Source organism: Panthera onca, chromosome C1 (assembly GCF_046562875.1).
Source record: "Panthera onca isolate mPanOnc1 chromosome C1, mPanOnc1 haplotype 2, whole genome shotgun sequence".
Lineage (NCBI taxonomy): Eukaryota > Metazoa > Chordata > Mammalia > Carnivora > Felidae > Panthera > Panthera onca.
In genome coordinates this window covers 207,787,242-207,810,620 of record NC_138346.1, presented here as the reverse complement: position 1 = coordinate 207,810,620, position 23,379 = coordinate 207,787,242, and the positions used below count along the sequence as shown (strand labels likewise).

Below are 23,379 nucleotides of genomic sequence, written 5' to 3'. Positions count from 1 at the left end.
GTCTGGGACTTAGAGGGCCCCACCCCCCAGGCGGCAGGAACAGGGACACACTCTCCCATGCAGCAAGGCCACTGGAAGCCACAGCCTTGAATGCTAGGTCTTGCCCTACCACTGACCCTGCGCTGACAATCTGCTGGGGATGTGACCTCCTCCTTGCTGGTCAGGCAGGCGGCTCTGCTGGGGAAAGGAAGTGCCCTGAACACAAAAGGCCAGCCTGTAGCCGGAAGAGGGAGGGAGTAGGCACTTCTTACTGTATGGGGCCTGGGGGCTGGGGACGCTCGGACAGATGGGACAGAGCGGTAACAGCTGAGGGCTCAGCACCACGCTGAACACCTGGCATGCACGACTCCACCGGACCCTCCTTACGACACCTTGAGCTCAGGATGGCATCCCCATTTTATAGATGAGAGAGTGGAGGCTCCGGGTGGCCTTGCTCAGGGTCAGAGCCCCACCTAAGTGAAAGCCCGTGTATTTATTACGCCTTAGGGCACGGAGAGGAACAACCTATGAGTTGGGGGACGTCCCCTGAACTTGGCAGTAGCCTGCTGAGCTAGAACCTCCGCTGGGCTAAGTCCTGGGGTTTTAAATGTTAGTATTTTCTCCGAAGGCAAGTGGAAAGCCAATCGCAACAGAGTATGAAGACTCTCCATAAAAAAACGCACAAATCCCGGGCACTTGGGTGGCTCAGTCGGTTCAGCATCTGACTCTTGATTTCGGCTCAGGTCATGATCTCATGGTTTGTTGAGTTCGAGACCCGTGTCAGGCTCTCTGCTGATGGTGCAGAGCCTGCTTGGGATTCTCCCTCTCCCCCTCTCTCTGCCCCTACCCTGCTCGTGCTCTTTCTGTCAAAATAAATAAATAAACTTAAAAAAAAAATAGTACAAATCCAAAAGTGCGATTTGTCAGCCACAGCCCCAGACCGGGGATCTCTGTGGGGCTGGGGACCCGCCTTTCAGGTTCACACAACTCCAGCCTTCAAGGCAAAGTTCTCCGAACTTCGCACTCTGGGGCCCACCTCAGAGGAAAGAGGATGGGACTGGTCCTCACTGGGTAAGGCTTATCGAAAACAATGCGGGGGCGGGGGGGGGGGGGGGGAGGGTGTGTCATCATCCCATTTACACAAGAGGAAACTGAGGCACAGAGAAATGACACAGCAGAGCACACGGTGGAAGACGAGGATGGTCAATCAGTCGGTCAACAACCCAAGGCTGCTGGCCTGAGGCCAGGGGAGGGCCTTTTGTTACAAGGTGACAAACCCACCAGGACCTCAGAGTCTCTTCTGTAGGCGCAGAAGCTCATCCACGGCACAGGCACCTGGATGCTGGCTGGGGGGCGGGGTTCGGGTTCTGCAGACTCCACTTGAGGCTCTGAGGCCTCTTCACCCTAAGAGCTCCATCCTCGGCAGTTTTCAAAACCCCTCCTTAAATGGCCATCAGACCCCAGAAGGATCCCTTAGCTCAGGGTTTCAAAGGAAACCCTACTCTGCTGTGTGACCTCAAGGGAGCTGCTCTGCTTCTCTGGGCCTGAGCTTTCTCATCTGGAAACAGTCATGGGTATGTGAGTGGCGGGGGGAGAGGAAAACATAAATCACTGAGGGACGAACTCTCAGAAGGTCTTTTTTCAAAAGACACAGAGCACATCTACTCACCCGCAACGACAGGGGAATGATGCTGCCCGGAAGCAGGATCCGGATGGACTGACTGAGCTCGGACAGCCCCTCAAGCCCTCTGGGCCCAGCAGGGGTAAGATGAAGTCACAGGTGTGAGGGAGCAGGGGCAGGCAGGGTGGTCAGGCCGGGGAGGTAAGGTGAACAGCCTAGCCTCCCGGCCCCCGCACCCCTACCCATGTCTAATCCTAGGCTCATCTCTGATGGGGGCTGGGGGCCGAGGTCTCCCATGACCAGCATTGACCTCCAAGACCCAACAGCTATCACTCTCGCCAGGGAGCCTCCCCTGCCCCCAACGATGATGTACAAGGGGTGGTACAAAGGGACTGGGGTGGCCAAAGGCAGGGTCCTGACCCCGGGGGCTCCCAGTCTGCAGGGTGTAGACCAAGGCTCCCAGACACACGCGTGCACACACAAAGGCTCACAAAGCCCCGGCAGCAGACAAAGAGCCCCCCGCAGCGGGCTGGCATTGGGTGGGCAGAGGGACAGGGAACAAGGCCCCCTCACAGCCCTGCCCTGCCTCAGATGTGGGGGGGATGGGAAGGTGAAAAAAAACAGCCATAAGGACTAAAGACCCAAACAAGAACGAGGGAAAGCGGGACAGGAGGGAGGATGAGAGGCAGCAAAATGGAAGAAAGAGAGCCAAGAAGGCCAGGAGGAGGGAGGGAGGGTGAGAAGGGGAAGAAGAGTGAGCAGGCAGGCCAGGCCCGCACGTTGGCATGGCAACCTCGCCACCAGGCCTTTGACCAAGCTGTTCCCTCTACCTGAAACACCCTTCCCTTCTCTTCCACTCTTACTGGACCACCGAGACACAACTCAGGCAACATCTCCTCCGGGAAGCCTTCCTTGACTGGCCCTAACCTGGCTCGGGTGCCTTCCAGAACCCCTGGGTTTCGGGCACTGCAGGGTCCCACCCAGAGCTCCAAGGCTCTCTGGTCCTGTGGTCTGACTTTGCAATAAGCTATTGCAGTCAGCCTCCCCACCCACCGCCCCAACATGGCCTTCTGCCCATTACCACAGGGGCAAAAAGGAGGTGCTGAGAGGCCCTGGGAAGATGTACCGACCCTGCCCTGAGAGGAGCCTGTCTGCCGGGGAATTTCACAAGGTCCACTTAGACCAGCAGTCTTCCCCTCCCCCAAGACGGCAAACAGGCGGCAGCCAGCCAAGTACCGTCTTAAATAACCCAAGTAATAAAAATGGCCAATTAAGAGGGCAGAAGGCAGTGTCTCCACTGCGGGGGCGTCTCTCCATCACGCAGCAGATGAGCGGGGGGCTGTGTGAACCGGGCGCATCCCAAAGTCGGAGCACGCAGGCAGGCCGGCCAGAATGCACTCAGCAGGCATCTCAGAGAGAGCTCCGAGACAGCCCCCGCCCGGGGCAGCCGAGCGGAGGGGCTCCTGCCCAGGCCGGGGTCCAACTGCCCTCCGACCCCCGCCCCTGCTCCTTTCCCCAGGACCCCCAGCCTCATTTAATAACAACGACGGCGGCTGCCAGCATCCGAACACCACCATCCCACTGGCTTTCCCTGCCACCCACGCACAGGACTGTCCCCACTTCTCAGAGGAGCAAAGGACTCTCTCAAGTTCACATGGCTGATGTGCAGCAGAAACTCTCCCACTTCCTCTCCTCCCAGCTTCCAAGTGCCACACAAGCGCCCTTCCCCGAGCTATCTCGTTTTGCGGGCTTCTGTCCAACATCAACATCACGGCCCGTCTCGGGGATCCAGTGGGGGCGTGAATGCAAAGGCAAGGGAAGGATGGGACATCTCCTGGGGCCTCGAGGAGCCCCAGGCTGCCTGGGAAGCTGGGGAGGAAAGGGCAGAGTGTGTAGGCAGGACCCAGGCTTCTAATCATCCCCCCACGCCCCCAGAGCGAACACTCGACAGTTTATAAAGTGTTTCCGCAGACATCACTTCATTTAACCTTCCAAACAGCCCAGGGAGGTCAGAGGTACTGTCCCCATTTCACAGGAGTGACAACTGAGGCTCAGAGCATGGAAGCTACTTGCAGTGGGCACATGTCCCTTCGTGGAGACAGCATAGAAGGTTGAATCTGGAGCCTGACTTCCTGGGTTGACATCCTGGCTTCCCACCTGCTACCTGTGTCTGGGCTCAGGTCCCTCAACGTCTCTGCAGCTCAGTTCCATCCTGTAAAACGGGGCTAATGACAGCACCTAATGCATCGGGTTAGGATGAGGCACATGAACCAAAGGTTTATAAACCGCTTTGAATGCAGCTTGACAAAGAGTAAATGGTAGATAAATATTTGTTTAATTAATGAATTAATATTTATTGTGCCCTTACTATGCACAGGTACTATCTGAGCGGGTGCATGTCAGGTGGCATCGTCACATTTGCCTGTGTCCCCAGACTCTGAGATCCCGGCTACGTCTGCTTCCCCCCAGTGCCCAGCACGGGGGCCTGGCACACAGTGGGTGCCCAGCCACGGTCAGGAGAACAAAACCTCAGTTTCTCAAACACCCACACCCAGCGGGCTCATCTTCCCCAACGCGAGGCACGGAGTGACTGTCACAAGTTCCCTGTACCCAGGCAAAGTTTATGGAACCAACCGAAAGCAAAAGTTAGGGAGACCCAAGCCCAGGGCGGAGGCCCGTTTCCCTGCAGTCACCAGAGTGCCGGCTGCTCTCTCCTGCTTGTCACCAAGTGACGAGAAACCCTGGCCCTTGCCCTGGGAGGGTGTAGGTGCCGGGTACGATCAAAGGAGCGTTAACTTCTTCTCTGAGACCCACATCCAGCCCCTGGCTTTGCTGTGTGGTTTAGAGTGAGTTACTCTTGTGCCCTGAGCCTGGGTTTCCCTCTGCAGAGATGGCACAAGGTTTAAATCAGAGCAGGGGAAAGTTCCAGACAGGTGATAATACGTGCCCCCTGACCCCCCCGCTCCTCCCCCTGCCAGGCCCACCGGCTCCACTGTGCCAGCCTCTGTGGCTGACCAGTAACTGCTCCCTGCCCAGAGTCCAGTCCCCAACCAGGATCACCTCCAAAGAGCAGGGGGGCTAGGCCGCCCTCGACGGTGGCCTGGGAGGCTCATCTGCCTGCCATTGCCGGTGACTCACTGGCTTCTTGAGAAATAACTACCGTCAAGTGGGAGCGGGAAGACTTCCCGGCACAGCAGCCGCCTTCTGTTCTGCCACCCGTGGTGGCAATATTGTGACAGGCGCTGGGGAGACCCCACGCCTCAGCCTGCCTCCTCACCCCGGACCAGCCTTCCCCAGGGCGGCAGGAACCTGGCCAGCCCGTCCGCCCCGAGGAAGAACGCTGAACTCGGGGTCTAGAGATGCAGACGGGACTTGCCACAACTGCCTCACCTGTCAGAACCTCTCACCTGCCAAATGGGCATAATTAATTCTCAGCTCTTGGGGTTGTCTAGTAACGAACTCTCACTTATTTAAAGAAGCCATCACAGGGGCACCTGGGTGGTCTGTTGCTTAAGCATCCGACTCTCGGTTTTGGCTCGGGTCACCATCCCGGGGTCGTGGGATTGAGCCCCGCGTGGGGCTCTGTGCCAAGCATGGAGTCTGCTTAGGATTCTCTCTCTCTCCCTCTGTCCCTCTCCCCCACTCGCTCTTTCTCTAAAATGAAATTTTTGTTTGAATTTTAAAAAATAAAGACCTCATTACAGAGCCTAGCACATAATAGTTGCTCAATCAGCGGAGGCTATTAAGTCATTATGGCTTATTTTTTAAACCTCTTTCAGAACGTTCTACACTCCGTATTTGGGTTGATTTTTACAGCAACCCTGGAAAGCAGGACTCGTGAGAAAACTCCATTTTATGGAGTGACAAACTGAGGTGCCAAAGATTAAATGGTGTGCGGATCTGAAACCACTCCAACAAAGTTACAGAGAGACCAGGATTGGCAGTGTCCTGGGCCAGCCCATCCTCCCACCGCCCCCCTTCCCCGGCGGACAACCGGAAGCTCGGATCACAGCACAGCCAAGCCGGGACCATGACCCGGACTCCACGGGGCTCTGGCCGCCCCCTTGCCACCCGCCAGGGGACTCGGCCAGGCCACAGCCCCTTGAGGGAACCAGAGGCCTTCACCAGGTTTACTGCTGGGTGACAACTACCCTCTCTTGTATCAGGAACTAGGGCGAGAAACCACATCCTGCCCAGGAAGCCGAATGCCCCGTGCCCCCTGAAGGTGGGCGGGCACGGCTCTGGCGGGCAGGCGGCAGCCTCACCAATCCTCACCAGTCTCCCGTCTGGCCCGCGCAACCCGCAATGCCCATAGGTTACATGACACCCAGAGGCCGCTGGCGGGGACGCTGACCGCCCTCCCCCCAGCCTCCGGCCTGGCTCTTGACTTCGGCCCACAAAGCCGGCACCACTCACTTCTCAGGGCACCCACGTTTCTGCCCCGTGAAATCCTGCCGTGGAACTCTTACAGAACTTCATTTAGACAGGGCTGGAGCTGCGTGAGCCCATTCACCCGGCCCCACAACCTCGGCATAGCGATGAGGAGAAAGACCCAGAGAGGCAAAGTGACTAGGCCGATGTCACTCAGCTTTCAACCCCTGCGCCAGGAGCCCAGCATCTAGCACCGGGGGATGGGTGCCATTCAAATATGGTCCAACTGACGCGTGGGGCCGGGAGCGCGGGTCTCCCGACTCCAAACCAGCCCCTTCCCTCCACGAGCTGCGAGATCCCAGATATATAGTCTGTGGTGGCCACCAGCGTCATCTGGGCCTTGTGTCCCCTGGCCGCACCGGGGGCCTATCACCACACAGCGGCCAGGCGCAGGGCCCTCCCTCACCGCAAAACGCTTGCTCAGCATGGACTCTGGCCAGACCCGGGTTGGGCTCGGCCAGTACACAGACCTGGAACCGGCCCCCACAAGCTTCCAGTCTGTGGGGGAGCAGACATCCCAGGCAATTGTGATTCAGGGTATGGTGTGCCGTGACGGGAGAGGTCGTGGGCGCTCAGGAACGCCTGATAGAAGAAAGTCAAGGAAAACCAATGCATCCCGGTCCTGAGCCGAGGAGACGACAGCGTCTCCTCCCCTGTCCCAGGCCTTCAGCCATCCATGACATGGGAAACAAGCAGAACACCAGCCGGGCTTCGCTTCCCCGATGTGATCAAAAGCCAGGACTCCAACTGCAAAGTCCACAGCCTCCGGTATCGTGGACACATGGCACCGTTTAAATCGATGCCCCTAGAAGTCAACGCATCTCCTTGCGGCAAAGAGCACGTTCAGATTCTGGGTCTACCCTTCTGTGTCCTTCAAATGCCGACACGTGTGCGGATGCGGGCCAAGAGCCTACAGAGACTGAGAGCGTGTGAGTCCGTGTGTGTGTGTGTGTGTGTGTGTGTGTGTGTGTGTGTGTGTATGCGTGTGTGCACTGGGGCGGGGGAGGGGGGCAGGGGCCTCGCATCCGGTGGCCAAGGCAAAAGCCCCGCCCCACATTCCTCAGGGAAGGAATCTTCAGCGTCAGCTGTCTCCAGGCTTCCTGCTTCCCTTTCTTTTCTGGGACCTCATTCCCCTCCCTCTGGCTTGAGGCTCTGAAAATCCCTCCCAACTGTGTTCCCAAAGAGAATGCCGGCACAGCCAAGAGACTCTAGGATACCCAGAAGCTGGATGGAGGGGGTTTGTGTGTTTCTTTCAATGAAGGTTAGAAGAAAGGGCGGGGGGTGGGAGGGGGGTGGCCAGAGATTTCCGGAGGCACAAATCAACCGCTAAGAGTAGGAAGAACACCCTCCTTAGATGCTGGACAAAGAAGTAGCCCTTTTTCCCTCCTCCCCCAACACCATGTCTGGCGCCTTCCACGGGACAGAGAGCTGCGACGCGTCCTGAAATGGGTGTGCTGGGCGGTCCAGCATTGTGCCGGGAAAGCCCTGTGAAATGAAGGGAACAGACATTGCGCGGGAGGTCAGAGAGGGGACCAACCCGGAACCTACTGAGCCCCAGGTGCTTTGTCACTGGGGCTCATTTATTCCTCCCCGATTCCTAGGGGAGCAACATTACTCCCCCTCTTTCACAGAAAGCGGTGGCTCAGGCAGCTCAGAGAGGTTAAGCAATTGCCCATAGTCACACAGAAAGTGGCAGAGCTGGGATTTCAACCTTCTTTCCACCATCCCAGGCTGCCTCCCGGAAAAACCAGAAATAAAGAATCCATATCGGTGGCAGCTTCAGAAATAACAGAAGTGGCAGGGAACGAAACCTTCCAACCAGCTTTCTGGGCAGTCTTCTGGCTTTGGGGCACTCAAGGGCCAGCAAACACCTGCTCAAGGGCCTTCCAGGGCGTGATGGGAAAAGGCAGGGGACACTCCAGCTGGCTCACCCACCAGCCCTTCTTGGAGCCCTTCATTCAGGCCCCCAGCCCAGCCCCTTCCGGCTCATGATCAGAAATAGCTGTGACAAAAGTCCCTCCCATCCCTGAAAGTAGCTTTTTAAAAAATGCCTAACGGCAGACACAGAAAGGTGGAGAGAACTCTCCCAACACCCAGCCCCGGGCAGATGATGTGGGCATCACCTCAGCGTGATGGGGAAAGCTTTGGACAGCAGGCTTCCCAACTCAGCTTTGTGGGTCAGCTCCCTCTGGGCCTCAGTTTCCCCACCTCAAAAATGAAAGTAACTCAGCTGAATCAGCAATTTCTCTTTTTTGTTTTTTCTAAGCCGTAGAGCCCGGTTTTCCAATTGAATCCTCCTCAGAAGATCAATATGACAGCTCACGGAAATGGAGCTTCTGTGGTTGATGAAAGCCAAACCCCAGGTGCTCGGCACCCCCGCTCACTGTCCCCAGAATTGCCCCAAGGCTCCGGGGATCCAGAGGGCCCATGTGGGAACCATCAGGATCCAATGATCACTGTGGTCCCTTCCTGACTCTTAAGGGAAGCTCAGATCACCCAAACACCAGGTTAAAACAAACCAAGCCCCTCATGCTGACTTGAGTCAGAGGCACAGACACTTAGCGACCTGCAGCGGGGAGGGAAGGAAACCAGACAGTTCCAAACCACACTGGGCCTGGGACAGGAGAGGGGGACGCCAGGACTGCCATCCCATGAGGCAGGAAGGGCCCTGACCCGGACCCCTTGGAGTCACAGACCAAAGTGTAGAGTGAATTAGAAGGGAAACCCCCTCCTGTAAAGGTGGAGGGCCTAAGGCTCAGAGAGGGCAGCAATTGGCCCAAGGTCACACAGCGCCTAGTAGCGGAGCCAGACCTGGAGTCTGGGTCTCCTGGATGTGATGCAAAAAAACCCCCACGTGTTTAAAGTTCAGATAGATTCAGCAGGAATGTCCAGGGAAAAGCCCCCAGCCTGCAAACTCAGAACAGGGTATTTTGGTGGCACTGGGTGGTGACAGGGCAGAGATGTTTGTTTTGGTTTCCAAATCAATGCTTGACAACCTTGTTGGCGTTACAGTTTCGGCAACCACATTTCACGGTAAAGAGCTCAGAGCTGGTTGGACCAAAGGGAAACTAAAAACCGTAGCGAACAGGCCAGGGGCTGTGGTTTGGGTTGCGCGTTTCCAAAGCATGGCTCCTATACCACCGATGGCACATGAGATGATCTGAGGCGGTTCACAAGTGACTCTTTGTGTTTAAAGTCTGCCGACTACAGAGGTGAGCGAATAAACAAAATGTGGTCTGTCCGTACGGTAGAACGTTACTCGCCAATCTAAAGGAAGGTACTCTTGGAATTTGCTACAACATGGATGTACCTCAAAAACACTGAGTGAAAGAAGCCAGACACAAAAGACAATCTATGGTATGATTCCATTTCTATGAAGTGTCCAGAAGAGGCAAATCTATAGAAACAGAAAGCAGATCCGTGTTGCCTGGGCTGGGTGGGAATGGCGATTAACTGCCATTCCTCTGGGGGGGACCAGAGGAAACCCGGGAACCTTTTCTTTCCTGGCACAGGTGCCTTCCAGTGCTCACGGCTTGGGGCTCCATGCTAGACATCCCGAAAGGATGTAAAGGCTTCAGTGGCCAACAGTGCAAGCAAACCCCGTGGTCCCATCCCTCAGACTGTGCCTTCTCTCATGGACAGGGGCCCAGAAGTGGGCCGGGAGTTCTAATGCAAGATTATATTTTGTCAAGACCTTCTGAGATCATCTAGCCCGGTGGTTTTGTAATTTTTTTTTAAGTTTATTTATTTTGAGAGAGAGAGAGAGAGAGAGAGCAGAGGTAGGGGCAGAGAGAGAGAGAGAGAGAGAGAGAGAGAGAGAGAATCCCAAGCAGCCTCTGCAGCACAGAGCCTCAACTGAGACGGGGCTCAGTCTCAAGAGCCATGAGATCATGACCATGACCAATGCAGAGTCGGACGCCTAAGAGCCACCCAGGCACCCCTAACTTTTTTTTTTAAGTGGTTCAGATGCCTGCCCTCCTCCCAAGAGAAAATTCTTATGAGAAACCCAAATACAGAAACAGGTAAAAACAGAATGCTACTTGTATACATTTATATTGTAAGTTCAAATATAGATATTTCAAATATAACCATTCTGAATTCAATCAGTGAAGTTGGCGAGGCTATTTTGATTCATTAACACTTAGAACGGGGACTACAGATGACAGCACCACTTTCCATTTAATTCTGTTTCCAGTTTTGGCTGCAGAGTTTCACGAAAATCCTGACTCACACAGATAAGTAGCTACAAATGGGAATGGTTTTTAGCGGTTTGCTCTGCAATGTCAGAGTACTCTTCAGACAAATAGAGAAGGCAGGAGGGTGGCTCTAACTTGAGGCCAACTACTAATACCTTAGTGTGTCAGTGGACTTCAAGGAGTTAACGTGAACTTAAAAAGTGAGCACATGTTGGGGCGCCTGGGTGGCTCAGTGGGTTAAGCACCCGACTTCGGCTCAGGTCATGATCTCACTGTTCGTGACTTCAGGCCCCGCGTTGGGCTCTGGGCTGGCAGCTCGGAACCCGGAGCCTGCATCGGATTGTGTGTCTTCCTCTCTCTCTGCCCCTCCTCCCCCCGCTCAAAAATAAATAAATGTGAAAAAAAAATGTTTTCAAGTGAGCACATGTTTAGAACCATATTTAACATTTTAATATAATTTAAAATATTAAGTCTCATGTAATATTCAAGGACCGCCCCCCCCCCCCCAATAGCATCTCTAAGGAAGCATGAGGCTTCAGAGAGCATGGTTCTAACCCACTCACCCCTCACTTTACAGATAGGGAAGCTGAGTCCCACAGAAGGGAGTATACTTGCTTTGGAAAAATCCAAAAACTTGAGCCCCGAATCAACTTCAGAAAAGATGCGCCTCCCCGGTTCACAAAAAAAAAATGGAGGAAGGGAAGGTGCTTGTGCAGCCCAGAAGGTGGGAGGAAGGCACCCACACTCCACCTGCCTCAGCAGTGGCCATCTCATTCCAGGCCAACGCCAGAGGCTGACATCACACCCCACGCCCTGGGTGCAACTTGAACAGAGCATTGCTCAACGCCAACCTATCTCCCTTTGAGATTGGACACGGTTTTTCCATCTCCTTAGTCGCCCGGTCCAAAAAAGCACACACAATAAAACAAACACGGCACAAGCCTGGGGCATGACGACACAATCAACAGTGGCAGACAGAAGGGCCCAGCCCTCCATGTTTCACCATCGAGAGCAAGTGCCTGTTCCCCTACCCCACCCCGGCGAAGCTGCCCACAGAGGCAGAGGTAGCCTTCCCCTGGCCATGGCGGGCCACCAGGCCATTCTCAAGTCCTCAAGAGAAGACCAGCCCGGGAGAGGAGCTCGTTCCCCCAACGGGGTGTCAGACCTCCCCGCTGAGAGTCAGGCCCTGCCTGAGACAGACCTGAGACTTGGGCCTCTGCTCCACGCTGGCCTGACACAGTCTCTCGTCTTCAACATCAACGGATTACTTCTCCCCTTCTGCAACCCTGGGTAGATTGTATTACGCCAGTCTCTCTAAATGAGCAAACAGGCTTCCAAATGGTTCAACAGTCTCCCTGGCGGGTGATGGAACCGGCATTTGAATCCAGCCCAGTGGAGGAAAAGGAAGGAGACCCACACCTAGCTCCCTGGGCAGACCTATGCGAGCCCCAGGACTCAAGGAGTAGAAGGAAAGATCCTTCTCGCAACATGCTCCAAACAGAGGCTCCCAATGTGGAGAGCTGCCCATGCCGGGGACAGCAGAGGGCCCTGCCCCCACCCAGGCCTGAGAAGCTACAGACAGACCCCTCTCCTCTTATTGGAAAGCTGAGCCATCAGTCCTGTAGGCCAGGCTGCAGGCAAGCAGGAAGCAGTGTCAGTGTCCCAGCTGGGGAATCGGGACTGGGCAGGAATGTGCAGGCTGGTCCTGCAGGCAGTGTGCCCCCCACACTAGCCAGAGATGGTGGTCTGGGTCCCTTCAATGTCTAGTTTTCAGCCCAAGGTCCTCGCCTCCTGTGGGCCTTTAGGGCTGAGTCTGTTGGGGCTCAGTAAGCCAGGACAGTAGTGGGGTGGGGAGAAGAGGGATGAAGAGAGGCATTTTTAAAAGCTGGTGGCCAGTCTGATGTAGGCCCCGCCACCTGGACCTTGCAGAGCCAGAGCAAAATGGCAGACTCCGGCCCTAGTGGGTAGGGACAAACCTACCCATTTTCAAACATATGGTCTCATTTAATTCAAGGAACAAAACAGTAGTTTGGTTGAGTTTTTTCTTTTCACCCGCAGAGGGAGAGGAGCCCACCCCCTACAGCCTTGGAAAATACCTAGAGCAGCAAACTAGCCAAAAGTCTTTCAATTCACTAGTCGTTCAAATCCTGGTTTCACCACTATCAGCCAAGTCACCCTAGGCAAGTCACTTGCATCCCTGTGCCTCAGTTTCCTCATCTACAAATCGGGGATAAGAATGCTTTACACTCTGCGTCGGCGTGAGGATTAAATGAGATCACCTAAAACACCAGTGGTTATTATGTCACCTAGAAAGCAACCTGCCTCGACCAATGACAGCGCCGAGGTGTCCCCTATGGTAGTCAGCGCCAGCCCCCATTCTTGGAACTAGATAACTGAGTTTTCCAAGCGCGTGTAGGGCGCCAGGCAAACACAGCTCCCAGCCCACCTGCTAGGACCAGCTGGCCGCCCCCGGCCCCTCCCCAACGCACGCATTCCGCGGCCTTCGGGACCTGGACGCCCCCTCCCCGGGAGCTGCGCGGGGGAAGGGCAGTCTGCACTCACCTCCGCTTGTACTCGTCGCGCTCGCGCTTCACCTTGGCCAGCACGTTGTAGAGCGCGCGTATCTCCGGCGTGATGGTGTCGATCTGCACGCCCACGCCGTCGGGATGCACCCACGACACGCCGGGGCCCTGCACCGTCTCCACGCCGCCGCCGCCCGTGCGCCGCACCTGCGTGTAGCTCCAGATGGTCCCGGGCAGGCGGCCGTAGTGCTGCGGGTGCGAGCCGCCGCCGGGGGGCAGGCCGCCCAGGGCCACGGCGTTGGCGTTGGCGCCGGCCGCCGCGCCGCTGCCGCTGCCGAGCCCGGCGCCGGCTGCGGGCGGCCGCAGAAGCTCGGGCCCGGTCTGCACGGCCTGCTCGCGGGAGAAGGTCTTGTAGCGCAGCCGCCGCTCGCGCTCGCTCTGCTGCTGTTCCAGCTGCTTCTCCAGCAGCCGGTTGCGCCGCTCCAGCTCGTGCACCTTGGCCAGGAAGCAGCGGAAGCGCACGTTGAGCCCCTTCAGGAGGTGGATGTTGGAGCCCAAGTCGTCCCGCAGCGCCGCCGTCACAGGCGACGGCCCCGGCCCGGCCCCGCCGCCGCCGCCGCCCCCGCCGGGGCAGCTCCCGCCGCCGCCGCCCGGCGGGCAGCCGAAGGCCAAGGCCATCTCCCCGAACAGCAGCGAGTTCACCATGCGCCGGCTGCGCGGCTCAGGGCCCCGGGCCCGCGGCTCCAGATGCGGCTCCAGCTCCGGGCAGGGCTCCCGGCGCGGCCGGGCCAGGGCGGGCGCGGGCTCCAGCGCGGCCGGCCGGGCGGTTCCAGATGCGCGCCAGATGCGGCCTCCGCAGCGACGGCGGCCGGACCGCCCCCCGGATGTGGGCGCCGAGGCGAGGGACTGGACTCGGGGCCGCGGTGGAGGCCGCGAAGGCTGCGTGAGGTGGCGAGGGTCGCGGGTCCCAGCTCCGCGGCTGTCAGAGTCGGTGTGGAGGCTCCGCGGCAGCGGCGCGCAGAGGACTCTCGGCCGGCACTGCCCCTCTGCGGCGGGCCCCGCCCACTGCAGACATAGGCCCCGCCCCTGCCCTCGCCCCGCCCACCCCGCCTCCCTCTGCGGCGCTCCCCGAGACCGAGGCCCCGCCCCCGAGGCCCGCAGCGCCGGGCCCCGCCCAGGAGGCGGTGGCTCCGCCCACCCCCGCTCTAGGCTGCTTTCTGGGCTGGGTGGACCGGCTGTCTGCAGCTCTGGCTCCGCCTGGCTCCCGGCTGGACCACGCCCTCTCCCGCGCCGAGTCCCGCCGCCCGGCCCGGCTCCGATTCTTTGCCTGGGGACACGGACCGCAGAGCTGCACCAGGCCCGCGGTTAGCTGGAACCGCCGCAGAGCCAGCCCGGCCCCTTAAAGGGGCCGGCAGCCGGCGCAGCGCACGTTTCCCTGTTAGAGCGCCCCTGCCCCCACATCCTCTCACAAGGAGGCTCCGCTCCGGCTCCCTACTCGGATTCCCCCGGCCCCAAATAACCACGGGGTGTCCCGGAAGGGCTGGGGAACCATAGGGTACGAAGGTGCATCCGCCCCCCACCCCCACTCCAACTTGGGGCGGCCTAGATCGACCTTCCCAGGATAAGGCAGCGCTTCCGCTGGCACGTACCCCACGCGGTGGACCAGGGCGGGCTTCTGCACCGCTTGCCCCCGCCTATGGGCGCGAGTTCGTCGTCTGAAGATCGACCTGGGCACTGGCGAGCTGCTGGTCCCCGGGTCCACTGGGGAGCCCAGCCGAGTGGGGGACGGCGGAGGTGGGGGGGGAGACTGAGCGAAGACCCTCCCGGAAAATGACATCCGAAAGCTCAGCCTTGGGCTGCTGCTGTTTCCGGCCCTGAACGAGACCACCTTTCCACCTCTGCACACTCGCGCGCAGAGATGCAGGGGGCCCCACGCCTGGGGTGCATTTCATCCAACTGTTTAGGGGGCAGCAAGGGGGTGGAACCAGTGTGAAGGGCGGAGCCAACCCGAGAATTCAATTCATTCAGTCTTTTCTACCACCCTAAAGAACAAGCTCTCCAGCCTCCTGCTGTCTCTTGAACTAGTTTGCAAATATCTGTCATCATTTTCTTAATGCTAATAATGGCTCCCCTTATTGAGTGCTTCCTATATGTCAGGTGCCAAACTTAGTTATTATCTCCATTTTACAGAGAAGATCGCTGAGACCAGAGGAACAACAAGCCATCCCCAAAAGCGCCTGCTGTAACCGGCAATCCTACCCTGCTGGGCTCCTGTGCATTTTCCCACTTGATCCTCTCCATAAACCTCAGAGGGGAGGTGGCCCACACCTTTGAACGCCTGTGGCTTGCACTGTGTACCAGACATGTGGCATGTTCCAGATTCTTCCAGCTGCATTTTTTGAATTGCAATTTAATTTTGTCTCATTAACTTTTGTGTTTTGTCTCGTGCGTAAGCTTGAGGGCAGGTACCCTGTCTTACAGGGACAATGGTTTGGTGTCCTCAGCGACAAAAGAGACACAAAGGCGGCGTGGGCTTGTTCCGGGATGAGGTTGTGGCTGTTGTGTTAATCTGCTGCTTTTGATTTGGTCATAAGAGCAAAGACCCTCCCCACGTTTCCTTCCCTCAACCGCAGCTCCTTGCTCCCTGCCAAAATGGTCTCACCTTGACAACACTCCGCACCGAAACTCACCTGTCTTGAAACCTCTCTCTGCTTCACCCAACCCAGCGTGGTCAGTTTTCTTCGCTCTGTTCTCTCAGCTCTTGGTGATTTTGTTTATCTAATCGAAAGAATCAAGACCCCTTGGCCTTAAAGCAGGAGTTTGAGACCCCCTCCCCAAGGAGGCTGTGGATAGAATTCATGACACTGGGATGGGCATAAGTTATATCTTTATTTTCATTAATCTCTAAATGGTATTTAGCATCTTCTTTGACCGTGAGTGCAGGGAACCGGTAGAAGTCCCTGTGATTTGTCACTAAGGGAAGTCAAAGATCTTTTCATATCGATATTATAGTTACTGTACATATTTCAAAATATGATTTAAGCTACCACAACTCTGAAATGAAGATCATAGTAGACCCACCACTAAATCTTATTGGTGTGTTAGTGAAGAAGCACTATATCACAAACTGGTTCAAATTTTTTGTGATTGTATTTTAGTAAAAATTGTTTTATTATCCTAACGCCATTTTTTTTTTTTTAAGTATTCTTAGGGCTTCTGGGTGGCTCAGTTGGTTTGAGCATCCAACTCTTGATTTTGAGTCTTGATCTCAGGTCATGATCCCAGGGTCATGGGATCAAGCCCTGTGTCAGGCACACGGAGCCTGATTGGGATTCTGCCTCTGTCTTCCTCTGTCCCTCTCCCCTGCTCCTGCTCTCTGTCTCTCTGTCTCTCTCTCTAAAATAAAATTAAACAAAATTATTCTGAAAAGAGGTCCATAGGCTTTACCAGATGCTCAAGGGGCCTGTGGAGCGGAAAGGGTTAAAAAGCCACACCTGGGGAGTGGCTCCCTGCAGCCTGTTCCGGGAAGAATATGTCCTACCAGCAGCATTGTCCTGGAGTTGGGGTATCAGGGGCACCCAGCCCTGTCCTGGGCGCTAGAGAGATTCAGACATTCTATGATCATTAACTGAACCCTTGCGTCAGCACAGGCTCTCTGCTTGTCAGAAGGCAAGAGTTTAAGGAATGCCGGGAAAGCTAATGAAGGCTACCAGAAAGACCCTCCTGAGGCATGGGAGGGGTGCGAGAAGGGACACTTGGCCTGGAGGAGGTGGCTGAGTAGAGAACCAGAAGATCTGAAGGAAATGGAGGAAATCATACCCAGAGGGATTTCCAACTCAGCTGTAGAAATATACGTACAAACAAAATGGCTAGAAAATGGTGCTGTGGCCATAAAGGAGCCAAAGTGAGATGTGTGTCTTGCTTTTTATGGGTAAGATGAGAGAGGAGGCTAACCTGATGTCCTTCCAGTAGAGTGACCAACTGTCTTCATTTGCCCAGGACCCAGGGTTCCCCTTGATGCAGGACTTTCAATGCTAAAACCAGAACGTTTCAGAGAAACCAAAACAAGCCCTTATAGCTCTGGCGACTTCTCAGGCCAGAAGTCTTGGTCATCAATGTCAGCCAGATGGGGCTCAGAAAGAAGCCAGCCTAGGGGTGCCTGTGTGGCTCAGTCGGTTGACTCAGGTCAAGATCTCACAGTTTGGGATGACAGCTCAGAGCCTGGAGCCTGCTTCAGATTCTGTGTCTCCCTCTCTCTCTCTCTGCCCCTCCCCTGCCCATGCTCTGTCTCTCTCTCTCTCTCTCAAAAATGAATCAATATTTTTTAAAAATTAAAAAAAAAGAGGGGACCTGGGTGGCTCAGTCGGTTAAGCATCTGACTTCGGCTCAGGTCATGATCTCACAGTCTGTGAGTTCGAGTCCTGCATCGGGCTCTGTGCCGACAGCTCAGAGCCTGGAGCCTGCTTCAGATTCTGTGTCTCCCTCTCTCTCTGCCCTCCCCTGCTCATGCTCTGTTTCTCTCTGTCTCAAAAACAAATAAGAACATTAAAAAAATTTCTTTTTAATTAAAAAAAAGAAAAGAAGCCAGTCCAGTGTTCCCAATTTACAGACAATAGCATCAAGGTCCAAAGAGGGGTAGGGACTAGCCCCAGGTCACCCGAAAAAAAAATTGGTGGCAAAACCTGGCCTAGAACTCTGGTCCTACCCTCTGTCCAATGTTCAGCCCTCCCCCAAGCTTGTCAGTGAGGTCAGTGCTTCCATCCGTTCAACCCTGGACACCCTCACCTCGCCATCCATCATCCAGAGAGAACACAGGTGACTCTTTGCTGGGTGGGGGGATCACTCAGACAGACAAAAGGAATATCCCCAAGAGGGATGCCAGCCTCCACTCTCTGAATTAGGATCGGTTTTCTCCTCAGTGAGGATGGGCATAACTTCACCCACGGGGCCCTTTTTATAGTCTCTGCCTCCTTGTCACAGCCACCTTGCCTGCCCTGTCAAAGTGCTGGGGACACCTGACAGGCTCTCAATAAGCAGTTGCTGAATGAATGAATGAATGAACTGATAAATGAATGGACAAACAACTTCATTCTCCCCACCCCATTCCTTTGGCATTTCACCTGGTAACTATCCCTCATCCTTCAGATTCCAACCTCATGCACAAAACCTCTGTCCTCCCAGCACCCTCCGGGTCAACAACCTTGAGCCAGGAACAAGTCAAATTCCCTATAGCCCAACATCCGGGCATGATGCCCAGCACATAATAGGTGCTTCACAGAGATGAGTTCAGGCAAGCAAATGTGCTGTTAATACGAGAGAAAACTCCCGTCAGGTGCAGAGTAGGCGCTCAATAAATGTCAGATTTTTCTCACTTTAACTACAGTTCTTGGTTTTACAACCATCCAGCCATAGTTTACTTATATCATTTGCCCATTTCAATGGATTTTACTAACCTTACCAAGCTGCGTGACCATCACTATGAATCTGTTTTAGAATATTTCATCTCTCCCAGTAAGATCCCTGGTGCCCTCTTACTGGTATTCCCTGTTTCCACCCCCTGCTGAGGCCACCGCTGATCTACCTCCTGTCTCTGTGGACTGGCCTTTTCCGGTCATTTCATATAAATGGAAACATAAAATACATAGCCCTCGTGGATCATTCCTTGTTATTGACAATCTCTTTTTATTTTTGTTAATTTATTTTAACGTTTATTTTTGAGAAACAGAGAGGGAGCGTGAGTGGGGGAAGGGGCAGAGAGAGAAGGAGACACAGAAGCCGAAGCAGTCTCCAAGATCCCGGCTGTCAGCACAGAGCCCGACATGGGGCTCAAACTCAGGAACTGTGAGATCACGACTGAGCTGAAGTCGGTCGCTTAACCAGATGCCCCGACAATCTCTTTTTAAATGCTGATAGTTGGGATTTTTCTTTACCTTACTTACCGTTCTGCACTTCTGTTCCTCATCTGGAAATAGGACCAAGTAAGACTATCTCCCTCACAGGGAGGTTGTCAAGGTTAAATGACTGAATACGTGGAAAATCGGCATGTAGTACCTGCTCAATAAATATCAGCTATTAGCACCGTGAATTTTCTCCCATCCTTTTGCTTATGCAAATATAGAAAGCCCAAAAATGTATAAAGAGGCAAGGGGGAAAAAGCATCGCCCTCAATCCCACACCCAGGGACCCCGTTTGGCGTCTCAGTCCGGCCCTGCTGCTGGGGGGAATAAGCTGCTCCCTCTCCCCTGCGTGTTCCCCATCCCACCCTCAGCCTGTAGCTTCTAGAACATTCCCATGAGGTTGCTTCCCGGTAAAATGAAAGAGAGCAGCAGTAAAACACGATGGCACAGAAGAAAGGGAGTGGCTGCAAGCCCCACATGATGCTGCAGGTGAAGATTAATTCTCTGAGCAGCACAAAGTCTTGAGATGTCCCGTCTCTCTTCCCAGAAAATAACAATGACAACAATGACAGCCAAAAAAAAAAAAAAAAAAGATTTGGCAGCAGGGTGACTCTGGCTGGGCCCGTAGCAGCAGCGCGTTGCTAGGCCTCAACCCTCCTGGGCACCTCCGGGCTTAGAAGCGGCTTAAGCTGCGCGTTGTCTCAACAATTATTCTGGGTGAGTTTGCCTTCCTCGGAAAGGGCGTGGGTTTCGCCACCGTCGGGCGCCTAAGTGTCCCACTGGCTGCCCAGACAGCGCTGATCTTGGTCAGCAGCCTTGGGGGAGCCCCAGCAGCCTTTGGGGTGCTTCCAGCACCTTCCCCAGGCCCCCGCAGGCCTGTCTCATGAAGGCCAGCCCGGGCGGCTCTGTATAATCTTGCTGTACGGCAGGGCGGTGATGAGCAGGGGATGCAGAGCCAGCTTCCATCAATTAACCGTGTGACTGTGGGCAAGGCAGTCAACCGCTCTGTGCCTCCATTTCCCACTCTGTGAAATGGGAGGGTAGTGGTCCTTGAGATTACTATGGGGATTAAACACATCCACATGTGTGAAGAGCTTAGAACAGTGCCTGGCATGCATGAGCGCTGGCCATCACGAGCCAACATTCCTCAAACCCCTGCCAGGCACCATTCTAGCTGGTGATATGAGCTCCTTGTGACAAGAAATCAAAGCTGTGGGTTGCAGAGACCTAATGAGCGCCATGATGGATCACCCAGGGGGAGCCATGACTTTGGGCGGCCCTTGCTTCCAGGCTTTATCGACTGACTCCCACATGACAGCAACTGTTGAACAGCTTTCATCAAATCTTTTCACCAAAACTCCATGCGTTAAAGACCCCTCTACCCTCCTTACGGATGGGGAGACGGAGGCTTGAGGGGGCGAAGGGGCCCTTCCAAGAATAGGCATTTCATGGCACAGTTGCGCTTTGGCTTTTTGCTTGTTTTGTTTTGTTTCTATTTTTTGAGAGAGAAAGTGCAAGCTGGGGAGGGGCAGAGAGAGAGGGAGAGAGAGAGAGAATCCTTCAGCAGGCTCCACACCCAGCGAGCAGGGAGATCAACGTGGGACTCAGTGCCATGACCACGAGATCATGACGTGAGCTGAAATCAAGAGCCAGACACCTAACTGACTAAGCCACCCGGGCAGGCGTGCCCCCCGCCAGTTGCGCTTTGAACCCAGCTTTGAACCCCAAGTCCTGTCCATCCCTCTCTGGCTATAAAACTCAATGATGGAACATGCAAATGCAGACTGGCAGAGTGAAGCTGTTTCTGCCAACCTGTTCCGCGGCAGAAACCTTCAAATGAGTGGAAGGAGGCATGGAGAATGGAGGTGCAGGAGCATCATTCAAGGAGCCCAGAGCCAAGATGAGCAGCAACCCCATGCACTCCCGCCACTGGGCCTTTGCACATGCTGGTTGCCCCTCTGGGAACACTGTTCCCCTTTCCCACCGGCCAGTTCGTACTTGTCCTTCAGATCTCAGCTTTGGTAGCCCTTCTCCTTCTTCATCTGTTGTCTTGTTTTGACTTGGCATGAGGTGTACCTTACGCTCAGTAAAGTATGCAAATATTACGTGTATGGCCCAGTGAATTTCCTCAGATGCACACGCCAATGTACTCACCACCCAGATCATTCCCCACACACCTGAAGGCTCCCGAAGGTAATCAGATTCTGACTTTCCTCACCATGGATTCCCTTCCAGCCTCGTGTAGATGGAATCATACAGGACGTTTTGGGCTTCTTTTGCTCAGTCTTTTTTTTTTTTTTAAGTTTATTTACTTATTGAGAGAGAGAGAGAGGGGCAGATTGAGAGAGAATCCCAAACAGGCTCTGCACTGTCATTGCAGAGCCCGATGCCGGGCTCTGTCCCACCAACCATGAGATCGTGACCTGAGCTGAAGTCAAGAGTCAGCTGCTTGGGGATCCTGGGTGGCTCAGTCGGTTAAGCATCCGACTTCGGTTCAGGTCACGTGCTCACGGTTTGTGGGTTTGCGCCCCACATCGGGCTCTGTGCCGACAGCTCAGAGCCTGCAGCTGGCTTCAGATTCTGTGTCTCCCTCTCTCTCTGTTCCTCCCCCATTCATGCTCTGATTCTGAAAAATAAATAAACGCTAAAAACAAAATTAAAAAAAAAAAAAGAGTCAGCTGCTTAACCGCCTGAGCCACCCGGGTGTCCCTTGTTTTGCTCAGTCTTATCTGTGGGAGATCCATACGTGAAACTGTGTGTAGCAGCTTTCTGTTCTTTCCCTTTGCTGCATAGTAGTAAACGGTACGAACATGTCACTATCTATGTATCCTTTCTACTGCGGGTGGACATCAGGGTGGCTTGTCGTTTGGGGCTTTTCAGTGTATTGTAGAGAACTCACAAACCTGAGATCAAGAGTCCCAAGCTCCACTGACTGAGCCAGCCAGGAGCCGTGGTCCTTTTTATTTTCAACTTTCTGGGAGTGTGAAAGGTAGCACCGCCTGGGCAAGCCAGAGTCTGCACCCCCAAACCAGAGAAGGGGCCTCCTGTTCTCCCCCAGGGCGGGTTCATTTCTCTGTGGCATTTCCAACCGTCACCCCCATCTCATGGAGGGACTGCTCGTTGAAATGCCATCTACTGAGTCCTGGGAAGGGTTCCTGGCAGGGGGTGGCTCTCTGAGGTCACTCTAGATCCCGCAGCCCTCGCAGAGGAGACGCCTCTCCTGCCTCTCTTCTCATCTCACCGGAAAGCTCCATAAAGTACCCAACGCGTCCATAAGGCGACGCGTCCCTCTCTGCGCAAAGCGGCGGGTCCCTGACCTCGAGGGCTAACAGGTGCCGAGAGCCTTCTCCCTGGTCCCCGTAGGGCATCTCACTCATTCGTCCTGCTACCCGCTCGGGTCCGCCCCAGCAGCTGCAGTCTGCGTGCGAGCCTGTTATGCTTCGTCTCGTTCTACCCTAGCCTCATCGATTCGGGGGAAGGACCGCCGTTCCCCTTTTACAGATGGGGAAACTGAGGCTTGGAGAGGAGACGCTGGATTCTTGCCCCCTTTCCCGGGCCCAGAGATTGTAGGTCTGAAGCCTTAAGTCGGGTCCGGCGAGGACACCGCATTGCCCACACCCACGTCAGGGAGCCCTGCAGCCGCGTGGGGGTCCAGGACGAGCAGATGGTTGCCAGGGAGGCCCTGGCAGGTCCAGAAGCCGCAAGGCAGGACCCCCGGGGGGCCCCTCCCGTGTTCCGCGCCTGCTGCTCTGCCCCCATTAGGAGGCAAGCGGGGTAAATCCGTACCCACCTCACTTCTGATTTCTGGTCTGCAAACGGCTGCCTCCCATGTCAGGGAAAGTCCTCACAGTCGGGCAGGGCGGGCCCTCTGCAGCCTCGTGGCCCTATTTCTGCCGAAACAGATGTCCCTGCAATGGGGACACCTCCTGGGAAGTGACTGCAAGAGAGGGGTGGCTCACAGGCCTTCTTCCCGGAGGACTGCCTGCCCCTTCCAGCCATGAAGCAAGGAATGTGTCTGAGCTCATCCCAGGCCCCGGTGACGGGCCCGGCGCCCTGATTGTCCTTAGTGCAACTGTGAAATTACTCTCCACAGAAGTCGCCGTGTCAGCCTCGGGGACTTCCCCGATGGCTGTTACATAACCGCAGGGCCTCAGCCAGCCGGAGGCCTCCTTGGTCTACACCTGCCCTGCCCCTTCCAGCCCAACTGGAGGGCAACAGGGGACAGACTAAAGTAAGTCACGGCACATCCGTAAGAAGAAACACCCCAACCATCCAGAGGAAACTACACGCTGCTGTTTCTCAGCACAGGGAGGGGACCGCCATTTGCACCGAAGTGAAAAGACACACGATACACTATAAAACCCATCTTATTTATTTATTATTATTATTTTTTAATGTGATATATCTTTGAGAGAGAGAGACAGAGACAGAGCATGAGCAGGGAAGGGGCAGAGAGAGAGGGAGACGCCGAATCCACAGCAGGCTCCAGGCTCCGAGCTGTCATCACAGAGCCCGACGCGGGGCTCGAACTCACAGATTGTGAGATCATGACCTGAGCCGAAGTCGGACGCCCAACCGACGGAGCCACCCAGGCACCCCAAAACCCATTTTAAAAGTGTTTACCTTCTGTCCGTGGGGCTGCCTATGTGTAAATATAGAGAAAAAGTCTGTAAGGACATCCAGAAGGTCAGCAGATGGCTCTTCTTAAAAAATGCCATTTTGGGGGGCACCTG

At 55.2% G+C, this 23,379-nt stretch overlaps 1 protein-coding gene and 1 long non-coding RNA gene across 3 annotated transcripts in view; one reads left to right on the top strand and one right to left on the bottom strand.

Moving 5' to 3' along the window:
* Positions 1-13,772, bottom strand: part of IFFO2 (intermediate filament family orphan 2) — a 50,992-nt gene extending 37,220 nt beyond the window's left edge. Inside the window, exon 1 of one of the 2 annotated variants that reach the window (XM_060623366.3) lies at positions 12,790-13,772. In XM_060623366.3, the coding sequence (XP_060479349.1) occupies positions 12,790-13,454 (665 nt within the window). In that variant the 5' untranslated portion in view covers positions 13,455-13,772. The remainder of the gene's footprint in view (positions 1-12,789) is intronic. The other variant, XM_060623365.3, reaches the window with a different exon arrangement.
* Positions 13,773-13,926: 154 nt separating this feature from the next.
* On the top strand, positions 13,927-15,177 carry LOC144617292 (uncharacterized). Its single transcript, XR_013557699.1, has 2 exons — positions 13,927-14,113; positions 14,940-15,177. It is a non-coding gene; the product is annotated as an uncharacterized LOC144617292 (long non-coding RNA).
* The last annotated feature ends 8,202 nt before the right edge of the window (positions 15,178-23,379 follow it).